This window comes from Aotus nancymaae, unplaced genomic scaffold (genome assembly GCF_030222135.1).
Source record: "Aotus nancymaae isolate 86718 unplaced genomic scaffold, 86718_ANA_hifiasm-v0.15.2.pri h1tg000003l, whole genome shotgun sequence".
NCBI lineage: Eukaryota > Metazoa > Chordata > Mammalia > Primates > Aotidae > Aotus > Aotus nancymaae.
In genome coordinates, this window is record NW_026988414.1 from 2,924,799 (window position 1) to 2,943,540 (window position 18,742).

General features: G+C 48.0%; 1 protein-coding gene across 3 annotated transcripts in view; it reads right to left on the minus strand.

Annotated features, from left to right (window-relative positions):
• Nucleotides 1–18,428, minus strand: part of PTPA (protein phosphatase 2 phosphatase activator) — a 37,460-nt gene extending 19,032 nt beyond the window's left edge. Inside the window, exons 1-4 of one of the 3 annotated variants that reach the window (XM_064377246.1) lie at nt 18,157–18,428; nt 10,043–10,138; nt 7,500–7,597; nt 4,664–4,750 (exon numbers count right to left, since the gene is read on the minus strand). In XM_064377246.1, coding sequence (XP_064233316.1) covers nt 4,664–4,750; nt 7,500–7,597; nt 10,043–10,138; nt 18,157–18,187 — 312 coding nt within the window. In that variant the 5' untranslated portion in view covers nt 18,188–18,428. The remainder of the gene's footprint in view (nt 1–4,663; nt 4,751–7,499; nt 7,598–10,042; nt 10,139–18,156) is intronic. The other 2 variants (XM_064377247.1, XM_012457992.2) reach the window with 2 other exon arrangements.
• Nucleotides 18,429–18,742: the final 314 nt, after the last annotated feature.

The window sequence follows — 18,742 nt, forward strand, 5'->3', positions numbered from 1 at the left end:
GCCTGGCACAGGGTGATGGTATATATTCATCGCAGGACACGTTCTGCTTTGCAGCCTGCTCCTTTTCCTCATGAACCTCATTTCACAGCTACATATAAACAGAATCTTATGATAACCTTTACTAAATGTATAACATTTCATCGTGCCACTGCATTATAATTTATTTAATTCCTCACTGTGAAATGTTTGGATTATTTCCATCTGTTTCACTACCTATTTCACACACAATGCAATGGTAAATCAGCTTGCAACTCAGTCTTTGTGGAAATGCCAGGTCATCATGTGCAATGCTTGTAGGGCAGCAGGGTTTGAGATCCCATCCCCCCCACACCTTTCGCACAGAAGACAGGGACCCAGAAGTAGAATTGGAGTCAGAGGTGTGGGCAGCATTGGCATATAAAATGTTACTCAGTGAAGAAATAGGTGTGGCTGTCTATCCAAACCAAAGGTCAGCTAGAAGGTGCTCCTTCCAGGTATGGCTCGTAGAAACAGGCCAGCAGTAGGGCTGGTGGAAAACACAATGCAGAGGCTATCTGCAATCAGTCAATCCTGGAAAGAGAGTCCCTGCCAGAAAGTGGATCTTGACTGTGTCTATGGAAACAAATGGTGTAAGAAGAAACTTACAGAAAATCCTGGCACTGGGTAGGAACCAGCAGGGTGATGCTCACATGAGAAGGTGCACCTGGGAGGGCAAGGCAGACCAGGCCTGCCATGTGAAAGACTCAACCAAGAGCTATGTATGTACTTGGGGAGAGGCAGGCTTAAGCTAATGAAACAGGCTGGCTGTGCCCTCAGCTGCATATGTGAAACTGGCCCTGAGTGCTACTCTCTCTCATCTCCCTTTTATCTAGGCTTGAGGCACGGGAGGACATGAAAAGTAGCCTGCAAGAGGAGAAATTTCCCTTTACACCTGGTTAAGGCAGAGGGCCAGGATGGCATAAACCTGCCTTGCTGAAATGTGAGAGCGCTGCCAGAGCCTGGCTTTGTGAAGAACCAGGAATGGCTGATAAGCACAGGCCAGACCTGACCCATGCAGCAACGGGGGCTTACAATGGATGGCACAGTCATCTTGGCCCCAGGAAGCACCAGTCAGTCCCAGATTCCCCAGGGATCTCAGTCTTAGGTGAAGCACTGAAGGGGAGAGAGAAGGCGAAGGTCACAGGAGCCAGGGCCCAGCTGCTAGCTCAGCTGGGCCAATGAATAATTCAAAGGCTCCCAGCTCCTCTTCTGGAGAGGGCTTTTTGAATGTAGGGGCTGCCTCTATTGTGTGATGTGCTGGGAGAGAAGGGCTGGAAGAAAGGGAACTGTGGCTGGAACCCCTCTGAGGCACAAAGAACAACTCCAGCTTTCTCATTCTCCCTAGGCCAGTGCTTCCTTTTTGGATTTCAGGGACCAGTAGAATCTTCCCTAAAATTTCACTGGACATTTTTTAATTTCGCCCCCTTGTAAGTTTAAAAAAAGCAAACAGAACAACAACAAAAATAAACCTATCACATTTATTTTGCAAAAATGGAAAATCTTAACACCCATAAGAGGAGGAAAGGCATCATTTAATATAAGAGCTAGCTGGCCGGGCGCAGTGGCTCACGCCTGTAATTTCAACACTTTGGGAGGCCAAGGCGGGCAAATCACCCAAGGTCGGGAGTTTGAGACCAGCCTGACCAACATGGTGAAACCTCATCTCTATTAACAATACAAAATTAGCCTGGCGTAGTGGCACATGCCTGTAGTCCCAGCTACTCAGGAGCTCAGAAGGCTGAGGCAGAAGCGTCGCTTGAACCCAGGAGGCGGAGGTTGTGGTGAGCCGAGATCACACCATTGCACTCCAGCCTGGGCAATAAAAGCAAAAAGAGCAAAACTCCATCTCAAAAAATAAATAAATAAATAAAAATAAGCTAGACCTTTATTTTTTCCAGATGGAGTCTCATACTTTCACCCGGGCTGGAGTGCAGTGGCGTAATCTCAGCTCGTGGCAACCTCTGCCTCCCACGTTCAAGCGAGTCTCCTGCCTCAGCCTCCCGAGTAGCTGGGATTACAGGCACCTGCCACCACGCTCAGCTATTTTCTTGTATTTTTAGTACAGACAGGGTTTCACCACGTTGGCCAAGCTGGTCTCGAACTCCTGACCACATGATTTACCAGCCTTAACCTCCCAAAGTGCTGGGATTACAGAGTGAGCCACCGTGCCCGGCCAAGAGCTAGCTTTCTATGCAACAACACTATTGAAAATTAGAACTGACTAATGCCTGACAGTAACAATAGCTAATAATAAAAGTATTTATTTAGTATGTGTTAGGCACTATGCAAAAGAAAACCCTACTTGTGGAATCCCAGTGAATCTTCCCCAAGGGCCATGAGTAGGTCTGCTAACTCTTACCGTTCTGCAGATGAGGAAACAGAGGGTCAAAAATGACAAGGTCACTGGTTCACAAGTTATGAAACTAGCCAGCCTAATTCCAGAACCCAAATGTGTAACCACACTGCAAACCTGCCAAAGAACAGCTCTTGAGCTAAGACAATACCTGGGCCAGGCATGGTGGCTCATGCCTGTAATCCCAACACTTTGGGAGGCCAAGGCAGGTGGATCACCTGAGGTAGGGGGTTTGAGACCAGCCTGGCCAACATGGTGAAATCCTATCTCTATTTAAAATACAAAAAGTAGCCAGGTGTGGTGGCAGGCACTTGTAATCCCAGCTACTTGGGAGGCTGAGGCAGGAGAATCGCTTGAACCTGGGAGGTAGAGGTTGCAGTGAGCCAAGATCATGCCATTGCACTCCAGCCTGGGTGACAAGAGTGAAACTCCGTCTCAAAAAAAAAAAAAAAAAAAAAGACAATACCTGACTGGTGTGGATGGCTACCATCAAAGCCATGGGCAATTAGGGAACTTGGCAGCTAAGGATTTGCTGGGGTAATTACAATCTTCCCCTTTAATTAGCCTTCCTCCACGACATTCCTGGCCCACTGAGCACAGCTGAGCATCCCTCACCACAGGCTCGAGGAAGAAGCCCCTCTTTCCTCAGCCATCCTGCACCCAAACCCTCATTCCCAGAGCACTGAGTGAGCCCAAGAGGAACCCAAAAAACCACTAATGGGCGTGGCTCCCAAGGGAAGGCTATCTACCAGAAGCACAAGCCTGGTTCTCCTGAAGTGGACAGAACAGGACCTAGGCCACCCAGCAGCCAGACAGGCTCAGGAACAGGCAGCTCCACCAGTGACCGGGTATAAGGGCGAAGCGGGCAATGTTAGTCTTGGGGCAGGTGGAGAAACTGGGCCAGGGCAGAGCCAACCTTACCCAACAAGCCCAAGGCTGTGGCTAGAGAGCTGGGTAGGCCAAGGTACTGAGGGAGACTCTTGAGGACCTGGTGTCTGAGATAAGAGACTCAAGGTGGCTCTGGGCCAACTGGGACACAAACCCAAGAGACTGCTGGAGGCCTAGGTCCTAGCCCTGGGAGACAGCATCTAGCAACAGCAAATAGCCGGTAAGGCCACACCTTCCCATCAGTATCTGCCTCCCCACAGCTCTTGCCCTCCCTACACAAACAAAACTATCTCTGAAACAACATCCAAAAAGCACCCACCAGGCAGTGTGAACCCAAACACAAAAAAATGAATGTGCCCTTTGACTCAGCATTTCCACATCTAAGAATGAATCCTTCAGAAACAAGGCCCAGAAATCTATGTGCAGGGATATTCCGAGGAGCAATGTTCAGGGAGACAACCTAAAAGTCTGAAGTTAGGGGCTGTTTAAATAAATGAGAGCCTGAGCTTGGTGGTTCACACCTGTCACCCCAGCACTTGGGGAGAACAAGGCAAGAGGATTACTTGAGCCCAGGAGTTTGAGACCAGCCTGAGCAACATAATGAGACCCTGTCTCTGTATTTTTCTAAAAAAGGGCCGGGCATGGTGGCTCACGCCTATAATCCCAACACCTTAAGAGGCTGAAGCGGGTGGATCATGAGGTCAAGAGATCGAGACCATCCTGGACAACATGGTGAAACCCCATCTCTACTAATAATACAAAAATTAACTGGGCACAGTGGCGTGCGCCTGTAATCCCAGCTACTCAGGAGGCTGAGGCAAGAGAATTGTTTGAAACTGGGACGCAGAGGTTGCAGTGAGCCAAAATCTAGCCATTGCATTCCAGCCTGGCAACAAAGCGAGACTCTGTCTCAAAAAAAAAAAAAAAAAAAACAAAAATAAAAAACATTAAATGATTAAATAAAATGAGGGCAGAGCTCACTGCAGGAGAAGTGCTCTTGGTCTCCTGGATGTGCGCTGTCAGTTGGGGCTGCCCCAGGAGCTGGGTTGAGAAACACAGGGAGAAGTCAGCTCTGCTGTGAATGTCATACACATGTCTATTACTGATCTCTCCAGTGAGCACGTTTACTTTTTTGTAATCTTTTTTAATTTCAAAAGTTATCTAAAACACCAATTACCAAAAATACTAGCTATAAAACAGCATATTTACCTTGATCTCAATTTTATAAATATCCATCTATTCACAGATTTTAAAAATTAGAAATATAGACACAAAAATGTGAAGTGCACACATATTTGGGCAATCAATCTTATTTTCTGCACTGGCCCTGGGGTGGGCACTGAGCCCACGGGACACTGGAGCTATTTTTGGAAAGGCTGCTGCAGCAGCTCCTTCTGGGCCTACCTCGGAGACTTTGTACTCGAAGGTCAGCTTCTTCCCCTTCACACCTTCATTGAGGGTAAGGATGAACCCGATGTAGTCAGCGTATGCCTACCAAACAGAGAGAATGGGGATGGAGAGAGGGGTGGCAGGCCCCACCACACCACCTGCCCCCAGCTCTACCACGTTACCAAAGAGCTCTAGCTTTCTACTTCTCCTTCCCCTGGCTCCCAACCCAGTAGCAGGAGAAGTAGAAAGATAATGACAAATACCCAACCCCTATCCTCCAGAAAAGCTGGCAAGCCGGTGACCACAGACAGTAACACGCTCATCTCTAGCCAGAGTGAACCAAGTACTCACTATTGCTGCCAGCAGTTTCTTTGCACAACAGCAGTGTCTATGAGGTAGATGCTGCTGTCACCATCTTACAGATGAGGAAACCAAAATTTCAAGAAAAGTGATCTACCCAAGGTCTCCCAGGAGCAAGATCTCATTAGACATGGAGCTAGGACCAGCCAGCCTAACTTCAAAGCTGAGTGGGCGCATGCTTGTCCATTATGCTCCACCGCTAGGAGTTCCAGGAGTACCATCAAAGATCTCGCCCCCAGTAATCAGCCACAGGCAGGCCAGGCTGTCTAGCTGCAGTGCAGATGCCTGCCACAGACAGATCTCCCCACACACCCATCTCAGCTTCCAACTGGACACTCTCTTCCCTGCTGGGCTGAAGTTACACCCAACACAGGGATAAGAAAGCATTGAGGACCAGGCGCTATGGCTCACGTCTGTGATCCCAGCACTTTGGGAGGCCAAGGCAGGAGGATCACTTGAGTTCAGGTGAGACCAGCCTGGGCAACATAGTGAGACTCCATCTCTACAAAAATTAAAGTTTCCCAGGCATGGTGATACATACCTGTGGTCCCAGCTACTCAGGTGGCTGAGGTGGGAGGATAGCTTGAGCCCAGGAGATGAAGGCTGTAGTGAGCTATGATCCTATCACTGCACTCCAGCCTGGGGGAAAGAGTGAGACCCTGTCTCAAATTAAAAAAAAGGCCGGCACGGTGGCTCATGCCTGTAATCCCAGCACTCTGGGAGGCTGAGGCAGGTGGATCACGAGGTCAGGAGTTCAAGACCAACTGGCCAACATGGTGAAACCCCATCTCTACTAAAAAATACAAAAATTAGCTGGGCATGGTGGCTTGTGCCTGTAATCCCAGCTACTTGGGAGGCTGAGGTAGGAGAATTGCTTGAACTGGGACCTGGGAGGCAGAGGTTGCAGTGAGCCGAGATCATGCCACTGCACTCCAGCCTGGGCTACAGAGCGAGGCTCCATCTCAAAAAATAATAATAAATAAATAAAAATAAAATTAAAAAAATAGCACTGAGGTACAGGACCCTGAGAGGCAATTGCTGGGAACAAGTGACACCTGTTTGGTTTTGTTTCTTCTTCATCCCTTTTTCCTCTCGTTTTCTTCCTTTCTCCTTATCCAAGCCTTATGGATGCTGGGGTGTCCACAGTAAGCCCTGAGACAGGCCCTGACATCTAGAAGGAAGCATTCCTATACCAGGATCCTCCTGCCAGCCATGGAATAACTGCCAGCAGGCCAGGCCTCTCCAAAGCAACTCTCCCAGGCCAGGGCAAGTCTGAGCCCCTGTCCTGAAAGTAGCTACGCTAGAACCCATGGATTCAGACAAAGAAGCAGGTTCAACTAGAACAATCTGGTGCCCAGAGAAGATCTGACAACACCTGGAGACAATGCTGGTTGTGACAACTGGGGAAAGGCGTGCTGCTGACACCTAGTGGGTAAGGCCAGAGATATTACTAAATGTCCTACGTGGCACAGGCCGACCCCCTATGATGAATTATCTGCCCCCAAATGTCCATAGTCCTGACATTGAGGAATTCTGAGGTAAAGCAATCAAGATGATACAAGGACTGCAACCATGTCCTTTAAGCAGCTGAAGGGATCAAGCTTCCCCCTAGGCTGAAGGGACTGTTGATCCTAGTGAAGACTCAGAAAAGACATGATAAGCATTTCCAAACACTTAGAGGGCAGGCTTGTGAAAGAGGAACCAGACAGGCTTAGATGGCCCCAAGTCCCAGCAAGCACAAGGCATGGAAGCTGTGGGGTATGGGTCTCCTGGAGAATCTGCCCGGCATGCGAGGACCCCTGTGCCCAGCCTTCTGTATGAGCAATACTCTGCAGCCCAGCTCACCAGACTGGGAGCAGAAGCCTGACTAGAACCGGCCCAGAGGCCTTCCCTGAGAAATTGAAATTCGCTTTTTCTCAGTTTGTCTTTCCACAGCCTGTACCAGAAGCCTGAGGGGTACAAGTGGTTATCTCCTGCCCATCATTTGGGCTGAGCAGCAGAGAAAGCCAGTCTGTGCCCAGTACTCTGGGTCCCAGCTCCTAGGTATTTGCAGGCTTAGCCATTATCACTGGCTGAAGTTTCCATGAGATAGCCTCTTCTCCCCCTAGGGCACTGGCCCACACTTGCTGTTACTTGCAGCCAAGAATCAAAGTGACTCACTCCATCATTTCAAACACTCATGTTCGGCCAATGCAGCAACACTTAAGGGGCAATGGCTTATGAGAACCAGGAGCGGAATGCTCTCAGGCTACCCTGGTGCCAGCCTGATAAAGTAGGCAACCTTCCTGATAAAGCATCTCTGAGTACTGCCTCTGAAGGGAAGAGACAGCCAGCTCCCCTGTCACCTTGCTCCCTAGCTTCTGAAAACTCAGGCTTCAAAAGCAAGAAGGGCCAGGAACTCACTGCCTGTCAGGCCAGGAAAACCACTGTCTTTGTAAAGCCCAAGTTTCTCACCGCAGTTCCAACCTGAAAGTGCAGACACCACTGGTACCTGAGAACGCTTCCATTTGCCCATGTCTGGAACTGTGTGGATCTCCTTTTTTGGAATGATGAAGTTCTGAGTGGCTGGAGGGGCCTCCTCCAAAGAATCTTGACAAAGAAAATGAAAAAACAAATAGGTAAATAGAATCCTCCCCTACAACACACAAACACTCTTTTTTTTTTTTCAATTGAGACGGAGTTTTGCTCTTGTTGCCCAGGCTGGAGTACAGTGGCACGATCTCGGCTCACTGCAACCTCCACCTCACAGATTCAAGTGATTCTCCTGCCTCAGCCTCCCGAGTAATTGGGATTACAGATATGCATCACCAAGCCCAGCTAATTTTTGTATTTTTAGTAAAGACGGGGTTTCCCCATGTTGGCCAGGCTGGTCTCAAACTCCCCACCTCAGGTGATCCACCTGCCTCAGCCTCCGAAAGTACTAGGATTACAAGCATAAGCCACCACACCTGTCCTCTCTCTCACTTTTAAACCATGACTCCAACACCTGAGCCCTAGCATAAACCAAACGCATACTTCCAGGATGGAGTAATGCCTTGTTAAGCTAAACCCACCAGCTTCCTGCCTGCCCTTCTTCAGTATGGGGAGGAAAGAGAAGGGCAATACTGACAATCCTTTCAATAACCATACCCTCCCTTCCTTCTCCCCATCAGAGCAGGAAGGTTAGAAAAATAAAACCAAGTTGATGTTTTAGACATACATAGGCAATTCACAGAAGAAAAAAAACACTAATTGCAACAAACATTTGGAATAAACTGGCAACCTCCTGAATAAGCATAGATACATAAATTATATGTGATTTCTCTTCCTGGATAAGGTTGGCACATTAAAAACATCGACTAGTTGTAGCAGCTCATACCTAATCCCAGCTTTGGGAGGCCAAAGCAGGCAGATCACTCGAGGCTAGGAGTTCAGGACCAGCCTGGCCAACTTGGCAAAACCCCATCTTTACAAAAAAATTAAAAATTAGCTGGCCAGGGTTGCCGTACACCTATAGTCCCAGCTTGAGAGGCTGAAGCAGGAGGATCACCTGAGCCCAGGAAGTAGAGGACGCAGTGGACTGAGATCACACCACTGCACTCCAGTCTGGATGACAGAGCGAGACTCTGTCTCAAAAAAACAAACAAACAAACAAACAAAGAAAAAGACATCTGACATTGATTCCAAAAAGAGGAAACAAAAACTCTCCTACTCTGTGGGTGGGAAGGTTAGTTGGTAGGACCTGCTAAGGGGGCAACTCAGCACCATCTTTTCAATTAAAAAACTGTATATATACAACGAGTCAACAGTTCTACTTACAGGAATCTGTCCTTCAGATATGTTCACGGAAACAGACAAAGATATACACAAAGGTGCTTAATGTATCAAAAAAAAAAAAAAAGGGTGAACACAGTGGCTCACACCTGTAATCCCAGCACTTTTGCACTTTCGGGAGGCCCAGGCAGGAGGATAACTTGAGCCCAGGAGTTTGACACCAACCTGGGCAACCTGGGCAACATAGGGAGATGCCATCTCTACTTTTTTTTTTTTTTTTTTTTTTGAGATGGAACCTCGTTCTGTAACTGGAGTGCAGTGGCATGATCTCAGCTCACTGCACCTTCCGCCTCCTGGGTCCCGGTTCAAGCAATTCTCCTATCTCAGCCTCCCAAGTAGCTGGGATTACAGGCACAAGCCACCATGCCCAGCTAATTTTTGTATTTTTTAGTAGAGACAGGGTTTCATCATGTTGGCCAGACTGGTATTGAACTCCTGACCTCGTGATCCACCTGCCTCAGGCTCCCAAAGTGCTGGGATTACAGGCGGGAGCCACCATGCCTGGCCTCCACCTCATTTTTCAAAACAATTTTTTAGGCTGGCTGTGGTGGTTCATGCCTATAATTCCAGCACTTCAGGAGGCTGAGGTGGGTGAATTATACCTGAGGTAGGGATTTTTAGACCAGCCTGACCAACATAGTGAAACCCCATCTCTCCTAAAAGTACAAAATTAGCCAGGTATGGTAGTGCATGCCTGTAATCCCAGCTACTTGGGAGGCTAAGGCAAGAGAACTGCTTGAACCCAGGAGGCAGAGGTTGCAGTGAGCCAAGATTCTGCCATCACACTCCAGCCTAGGCAACAAGAGTAAAATACTGTCTTAAAAAATTTTTTTTAATTACAAATAACCCAAATAGGCTGGGCATGGTGGTGGCTCATGCCTATAATCCCAGCACTCTGGGAGGACAAAGCAGGAGGATCACAATGTCAGGAGTTCAAGACCAGTCTGGCCAACGTGGTGAAACCCTGTCTCTACCAAAAATACAAAAATTAGCCAGGCATGGTGGCGGGCGCCTGTAATCTCAGCTACTTGGGAGGCTGAGGCAAGAGAAGTGCTTGAACCCGGGAAGCGGAGGTTGCAGTTAACCAAGACTGCACCATTGTACTCCAGCTCTGGGCGACAGAGCGAGACTCTGTCTTGAGGGGAAAAAAAAACCCAAATACCAGTTGATAAGACAATGGGTAAATAATGATATGCCCAGGCCAGGCACCGTGACTCATACCTGTAATCCCAGCACTTTGGGAGGCCGAGGCGGGTGGATCATTTGAGGTCAGGAATTCCAGACCAGCCTGGCCAACACGGTGAAACCCCATCTCTACTGAAAAATACAAAAATTAGCCAGGCATGATGGCACACACCTGTAATCCCAGCTACTTGGGAGGCTGAGGCAGAAGAATCACTTAAACTAGGGAGGTGGAGGTTGCAATGAGCTAATATTGTTCCACTGCACTCCAGTCTGGGAGACAGAGTAAGACTCTGCCTAAAAAACAAAGAGGCCAGGTGTGGTGGGTCACTCATGTAATCCCAGCATTTTGAGAGGCTGAGGCGGGTGGATCACTTGAGGCCAAGAATTCGAGACGAGCGCCTCCAACATAGCGAAACTCCATCTCTGCTAAAAATACAAAACTTTCCCAGGTGTGGTGGCACACACCTATAATCCCAGCTACGAAGGAGGTTGAGGCAGGAGAATCACTTGAAAACAGGAGGGAGAGGTTGCAGTGAGCAGAGATCACACCACTGCACTCCAGCCTGGGCGACACAGCAAGACTCTGTCTCAAAAAATAAAAAAACATGCCCACATAATAAATATTTTCATAGCTTATACAAAGAATAAAATCTAAGCCAGGCACAGTGGCTCACGCCTGTAATCCCAACACTTTGGGAGGCTGAGGCAGGCAGATTGCTTGAGTCCAGGAGTTTGAAACCAGCCTGGACCACATGGCCAAACCCCATTTGTACAAAAAATACAAAAATTAGCCAGGTGTGGTGGTGCATACCTATAGTCCTAGCTACCTGGCGACTGAGGCAGGAGGATCACTTGAGCCCAAAAGGCTGAGGCTGAAGTGAGCCACTGCACTCCAGCCTTGATGAAAGAGCAAGACCCCATCTTGAAAAAACAAAACAAAAAAAATTAGAAACAACCCAAATATCAGTTAAGATGATGAGTAAATAATAATATGCCCACACAATGGAAATTCTCATAGCTTGTAGAAAGAATAAAATCTAGGCCAGGCACAGTGGCTTACACGTGTAATTCCAGGACTTTAGGAGGCCCAGGTAGGAGGATCGCTTGAGCCCAGGAGTTCAAGACCAGCCCAGGCAACACTGGGAGACACCCATCTCTACAAATAATTTAAAAATTAGCCAGGCGTGGTGGCTCACACCTGTTATCTCAGCACTTTGGAAGGTCGAGGCTGGCTGATCAGAAGGTCAGGAGTTCGAGACCAGCCTGGCAAATATGGTGAAACCCCATCTCTACTAAAAATGCAAAAATTCATGGTGGCTCACACCTGTAATCTCAGCACTTTGGGAGGCCAAGGCAGGCAGATTACCTGAGGTCAGGAATTCAAGACCAGCCTGGCCAACATGGCAAAACTCCGTCTCTACTAAAAATAACAAAATTAGCTGAGCATGGTGGCTGGCGTCTGTAATCCCAGCTACTCGGGAGGCTGAGGCAGGGAGAATGGCTTGAACCCGGGAGGCGGAGGTTGCAGTGAGCCCTCGTCACTGTACTCTCACCCAGGTGACAGAGCGAGACTCATCTCACAAAAAAAAAAAAAAAAAAATTAGCCAAACATGGTGGCGCGTGCCTATAGCTACTTGGAGGCTGAGGCAGAAGAATCACTTGAACCCAGGAGGCAGAGGTTGCAGTGAGCTGAGATGGTACCAGTGCACTCTAGCCTGGGCAACAGAGTGAGACTCCATCTCAAGGAAAAATAAATTAGCTGGGTGTGGTGGCACATGCCTGTGGTCCCATCTACTCAGAAGGCTGGGGTAGGATAATCACCTGAACCCAGGAGGTTAAAACCACAATGAGCCATGATCGTGGCATTGCACTCTAACCCTGGCAACAGAGTGAGACCCTGTCTCAAAAAATAATGATAATAAAAAATAAAGAATGTGGCCAGGCACAGTGTGGCTCATGCCTATAATCTTGGCACTTTAGGAGGCCTAGGCGGGTGGATTGCCTGAGCTCAGGAGTTCAGACCAGCCTGGGCAACGAGGCAAAACCTTGTCTCTACTGAAAATACAAAAAATTGGCCGGGATGGTGGCACAGACCTGTAATCCCAGCTACTCAGGAGGCTGAGGCAGGAGAATCGCTTGAACCCAGGAGGCAGAGGTTGCGGTGTGTCATTCGCTCCAGCCTGGGCAACAGAATGAGACTATCTCAAAAAAATAAATAAATAATGAATGAATGAAATCTATACTGCTGACATAAGAAACACAGCCTAGATTAAAAAAAAAAAAGTGAAGAAAGAAAACTGTGCTATAATATATAGTAAAATCCCATTCTTACGAAACGGGAACTATCCACACCAACATAAATCACACGACACATATTAGTATAGTCATGGGCTGCATAACAATGTTTCAGTCAGTCAGCAACAGACTGTGCCTACGATGATGGTCCCATAGATTTTAATGGAGTGTATATAGAAACCTGATACGTGGCACTTGATGTTAGCACTGCAGATCAAGCAGGGGAAAGGACTGATGTTCAGTAACAGTGCTGGGACATTTGTTAATAAATTTTAAAATATATACTAACTAGTTTGTGCAAGTACACTCTATGATGTTCCCACAATGAGGAAATCACCTAATGTCACATTCATCAGAATGTGTCCCTGTTGTTAAGTGATGCATGACTATAAATCTAAAAGATTAAATATCAAAGTTACTGATAGTCATTTCTAGGGGATGTGATTTATATAGGACTTCCATCTTTTAAGTCACATATTACTTTTAAAAACAAGGCAGGACGTGGTGGCTCACATCTGTAATCCCAGCACTTTGGGAGGACCAGGTGGGCAGATCATGAGGTCAGGAGATCGAGACCATCCTGGCCAACATGGTGAAACTCCGTCTCTACTAAAAATACAAAAAAAATTAGCCAGGTGTGGTGACGCATGCCTGTAGACCCAGCTACTCGGGAGGCTGAGGAAGGAGAATTACCTGAACCCAGGAAACAGAGGTTGCAGTAAGCCAAGATTATGCCACTGCTCTCTAACCTGGGCAACAGAGCAAAACTCCATCTCAAAAATAAAATAAAATAAAATTAGCCCAGCATGGTAGCATGTGTGACTGTAGTCCCAGCTACTAGGGAGGCTATGGCATGAGGATGACTTGAGTCTGGAAGGTCGAGGCTACAGTGAGTCATGATCATGTCACTGCACTCCAGCCTGAGTGACAGAGTAAGACCCTATCTCAAAAATAAATAGCAGCAACAGAAAAAAGCACATAGAACCTTTGTAATCAGACAAGAGCAAGAGTGTCTATATTTTCCAGTTGGTATAGGAAAGGAAAACCCAGAGAAGTTCCATGCTGACCTAGAGGCAAACTTAATGCCAAAGCCAACTGCTTCCTAGAAGTGCCCTTGCTAGCCAACACTCTGTTCACCACACTGCAGGACTCCCTTCACTCTGTGACCCAGAAATACAAGCCCTCAATCCTTTCTTCTTTTCTTTTTCTTCTGTTTTTTTTTTTTTTTTTTTTTTACAAAGCAATCCTTTCTTCTTAATTCCAAAATCCATAAAGTTCTAAAAACCCAATTTTTTTAAAAATAAGTTTACCATAAGGTCAATAGGTATGAAACCTAAACTGATAGGAAAACATGTACAGGCTTTGTGTATCTGACTTACTGAGGGTATTTATACATTTTGCTGAAATAATTTTTTTGCTTACGGGATGCTGTCTTCTGAGACATGAAAAACTCTGCATTTCAAAACACACCTGACCCCGAGGGTTTTGGATACAGAGTTGTAGACCTGAATTTACAGTTGGAGAAGTGTTAGATTAGTAAGCATTTCCTTTAAAAATGCAAACTCTCAGCCAGGTGCAGTGGCTCACACCTGTAATCCCAGCACTTTGGGAGGCCAAGGTGGGCGGACCACCTGAGGTTGGGAGTCCAAGACAAAAGTTCCTGACCAACATGGAGAAACCCCATCTCTACTAAAAATACAAAATTAGTCGTACATGGTGGCACATGCCCATAATCTCAACTACTCGAGAGGCTGAGGCAGGAGAATCGCTTGAACCTGGGATGCAGAAGTTGCAGTGAGCTGAAATCATGCCATTGCACTCCAGCCTGGGCAACAAGACAAAAGTCCATCTCAAAAATAAATAAACAAATAAATAAAAATGCAAACTCTCACTAGAGCAAAGTGAAAGAGTGACACAGAAGAGTAAAGGACTACCAGTCACTCATGACACGTTATAAGTTTGTCCCACTGCCTTCCTCTTAAAACCTAGCTGACATCAGCTACATGGAGAAAAAGGGACAGAGACCTAAGAAGTTTCTTAGGCCGGGCGCGGTGGCTCACACCTGTAATCCCAGCACTTTGGGAGGCCAAGGCGGGTGGATAACGAGGTTAAGAGATCGAGACCATCCTGGTCAACATGGGGAAACCCCGTCTCTACTAAAAATACAAAAAAATTAGCTGGGCGCGGTGGCGCGTGCTTGTAATCCCAGCTACTCGGGAGGCTGAGGCAGGAGAATTGCTTGAACCCAGGAGGCGGAGGTTGCGGTGAGCCGAGATCACGCCATTGCACTCCAGCCTGGGTAACAAGAGCGAAACTCCTTCTCAAATAGAAAAAAAAAAAAAAGAAGTTTCTTGAACACGAAACATTTGGAGAAACAGAGCCTGTCTGGAGAGGTCCTGAGGAAAGAGAAAAGTGCCAGGGGACTTGGAGACCTAAGGAGAAGGACAGAGAATCTGAGTTTAGAGAAAGACAGATCTCTGCCTAATTCAAACCTGGGCCACAGAAAGAAACCAGAAGCTCTCTTCCTCCTCCCACCTGTCCTGCAAGCTCTGTTCCCAGAACCCAAAACTGAGGCCCCTGCTATTAGTAAATTGGCACTTCAAGTAAGATGCCAAATAAAAAGCTTTGTAGGTCAGACTAGTAACCCAACCACATTGCTTTTATGGGAAAATGTGTCCCACGTTCCACATAATCAACTTGCAAATGATCTTTGGGAACCTACAGCCCTTTCGTAAGTGTGAGATAACCGTTCCCTGCAAAGGGAGAGCCCTCCTTGGAGGCTGCAGTGAGCCAAGATCATGCTACTGCACTCCAGGCTGGGTGACAGAGTGAGACTCTGTCTCAAAAAAAAAGATACAGCCCTCCTGACATTATTTCACAAGGATATTTCACAGGAAGAAAGCCTTCAGGTCAGTCCATGTTTGGGAAAAGGCTGCCTTATCGGGAAGCACTATAACAAATTACTGATGAAACACAAGTTGCCAGAACACACAATCCCAAATCAAAGAAACAAGCCTTCAAAGACAGGGTTGTGATAAAAGAGGTCATGCCCACAGTCTCTCCAGCCTCAGATTATGTCTCTGACAAAGGTTCCAAGAGACAGTGGATTCCCAACAACCTCACAGTATAAAACATCCAGAATTTTAGAAATGTTCCTTCCTAAGCCCCCCAACAAAGACTCTAACACACAGTATTATCATCAGCCATTTGATTCTGGTCTACAAGTCCAACCTGCACAATTTTGAAACTTTGAAAAAGATAAAAGCAATCAGCATTTACTTATTGCCTACTGTGTCCTATGCTTTGCACATATCTTCTTATAGAATACATACTACAATTCTATCAAGAGAGTATACCAGCGTCATTTTAAGAAATAACTGAGGCTTTTTCCTTAGGGGGAAAAAAAAGAAATTTTAAAAAAGAGAGAAGTAACTGATATTCACAGAGGCTATGACTTGCCAGGCAGAGCCAGATCTGTGTGACTCCAAAATCCAAAGTTTTCATCACTACATTGAGTTAAGGGGAACTTCTTGGCCAGGTGCAGTGGCTCACACCTGTAATCCCAGCACTTTGGGAGGCTGAGGCGGGCGGAACACTTGAGGTCAGGAGTTTAAGACCAGCCTGGCCAACATGGCAAAATCCTGTCTCTACCAAAAACACAAAAAATTAGCCCAGCACGGTGGCAGGCACTGTAATCTCAGCAACTCGGGAGGTTGAGGTATGAGAATCGCATGAACCTCGGAGGTGGAGGTTGCAATGAGCCAGCCTGGGTGACAGACAGAGTGAGATTCCATCCCAAACAAAAAAGGATGGAGGAGGAGAAAAAAGAAAGATGAAGAGGAAGAGGAAGAAGAGGAGGAGGACCATCTCCAGGGACCTGTATCTTTCCAGCCATGGATAACCTCCCTGAGCCTTCCTCTCTTAAAGGAGAGAGGCACAGGTTCTCTCCCCCTACTCCCCACCCCCATTCATCTTCAGAGACACATTCATCTCACTGATAACTGTGGTTGCCTTATATCTCCTATCTCTTGATGTCACTACCAGAACTTTGAGATGGAGTCTCGCTCTGTCACCCAGGCTGGAGTGCAGTGGCACAATCTTGGCTCACTGCAACCTCTGCCTCCCGGGTTCAAGCAGTTCTCCTGCCTCAGCCTCCGGGCCCCCAGCTGAAACTACAGGCACATGCCACCAGGCCCCGTTAATTTTTGTATTTTGAGTAGAGACAAGGTTTCATCATGTTGGCCAGGCTGGTCTCAAACTCCTGATCTCATCAAGTGAGCCACCCTCCTCAGCCTCCCAAATTGCTTTGATTACAGGTGTGAGCCATTGTGCTTGGAGTCATTACCAGAACTTCTTTTTTTTTTTTTTTTTTTTTTTTTTTTGAGACTGAGTCTTGTTCTGTCGCCAGGCCGGAGTACAGTGATGCAATCTTGGCTCACTGCAACCTCTGCCTCCCGGGTTCAAGCAGTTCTCCTGCCTCAGCCTCCGGGCCCCCAGCTGAAACTACAGGCACATGCCACCATGCCCAGGTAATTTTTGTATTTTTAGTAAAGACGGGGTTTCACCATGTTGGCCAGGATGGTGTCTATCTCTTGACCTCGTGATCGGCCCACCTCCACCTCTCAAAGTGCTGGGATTACAGGTTTGAGCGACCTCGCCCGGCCCCCTTACCAGAACTTCTAAGACAAGCTTGTCCAACTCTCAGCCCAGGACAGCTCTGAAAGCAGCTGGACACAAATTTGTAAACTTTCTTAAAACATTATGAGATTTTTTTTTTTTTTTTTTGCTCATCAGCTATTGTTAGTGTGACCCAAAACAACTCTTCTTCCAATGTGGCTTAGGGAAGCCACAAGATTGGACGCCCCGTTCTAAGGGCACACACACACGGTTTTGTACAAAATAAATGTCTGGTTTTCAATGTCCTAAGAAACGGAGCCCAGCTCTTTGTTCATCTCTTTTGGGGAGTATGGAGGGGATGCCTCTTCTGATTTTCAAAATTTCTCCCTCCTGAGACCTTTCCAGGGACCACAAAATTGGAGACAGGATACCAGGAATATCAAATGCTTTCAAAACATTAGCTGTGGTTGGTGAGCCAACCTATTTACCCCTCTGTCGGGAATGTAAAAGTTATCTAAGGCCAGTCCTTAGTTCAAGGTAGGTTGGCAAACAGCCCTCTCCTTCTCCAGAAAAGGGGTCTCCGTAGCACCTCCATCTCAGTTATTTGAGATGAACTAAAAAGAGGGTACAGTGTAAACAGAAGTTACAGGAGGAGATGCCAGAAAGACTAACCTCCTTCACAAGCAGCCTTTTAAAATTAGAGGTTTAGACACCACGGGCAGTTTCCCTCAATAAATTCTCAGGCACTGAAACCAGAGAGTAGGTAGATGAGGGGTGAGCAGGGCGAGGAGGCTGAACACGGGGGCGAGGCAGGCGCAGGGGATGGGGTGCCAGCCAGCCCCGGAGCAGCGCCTAATAACAACGGCAGCCCCCGGAATTACTTTCGCCTCCTTCCCTGGCAACTTCCCCGCCAGGTCAACAGCTTACTTAAGCACGCGCTGCCCAGAGATGCAAAAGGGCCCCTTCTGGCGCTACCCACCGGACAGTCGGGCAGCCCGGGCTCCCCCAAAACCCAAAGCTGCGTCCCAATCACCACGCCTTTGCAGCCCCAGGTTCCCGCCCCAGCGGCGCCCCACCACCCACCTCTCCCCTAAGGCCATTCAACTCTGTTCCTCCTCGGGGCCCCCCAGCTTTTGCCCCTCCACTTCCTCCGTGTCCTGACTCTCGCTCTCCTGAGCACCCCACACCTGGCACCGCCCCCATCCTACCCCACCCCGGCCCGGCCCCACCGGCCTTACCTGGCGGCGGCTGCCGCTCGCCCTCAGCCATCTTGCTTCGGCCAGGAGCCAGCCCAGATGCCTGCAGTCCCCTCTCGCCTTTCACCGCTGCACCCACACTTCCTCGCCCCGGCTCCACCAAACGCTTCGAGCTTCCTGAAAACAAGTGAGCGCCGGCGGGCTATAACCGAAAACCGAGAGTTAAAGTCACCCCAGCGAAGACGGCCGCCATGTCGGTGCGGGGCGCTCAGGGAGCATGCCTATTAACGGCCGACGCGCGGCGGACGCGAGTACCGGGGCGACCGCCATGTCAGTGCGGGGCCCGCAGGGCGCATGCGCGCCAACGGCTGCCACACACCCGGCTCGCTAACGGCCGTCAAAACGGCTGGCGCCGTGGCCGCCATGATTGTGCGGGGCGCCAAGTTTGGGTTGTGCGCAGCCATGTTTTTGCGGGGCAGTCTCCACCTGTCATCTTTGTGGGTGGTACTGACCCTAACCCGAGGAATATTAGAGGACATTCCCCGATCAACATGGTTGTTTTCCTACCACTCTTAACAGTTACGATCAAGGACACTAGACGGAGTTGCAGAGTGCACACCACCACCTC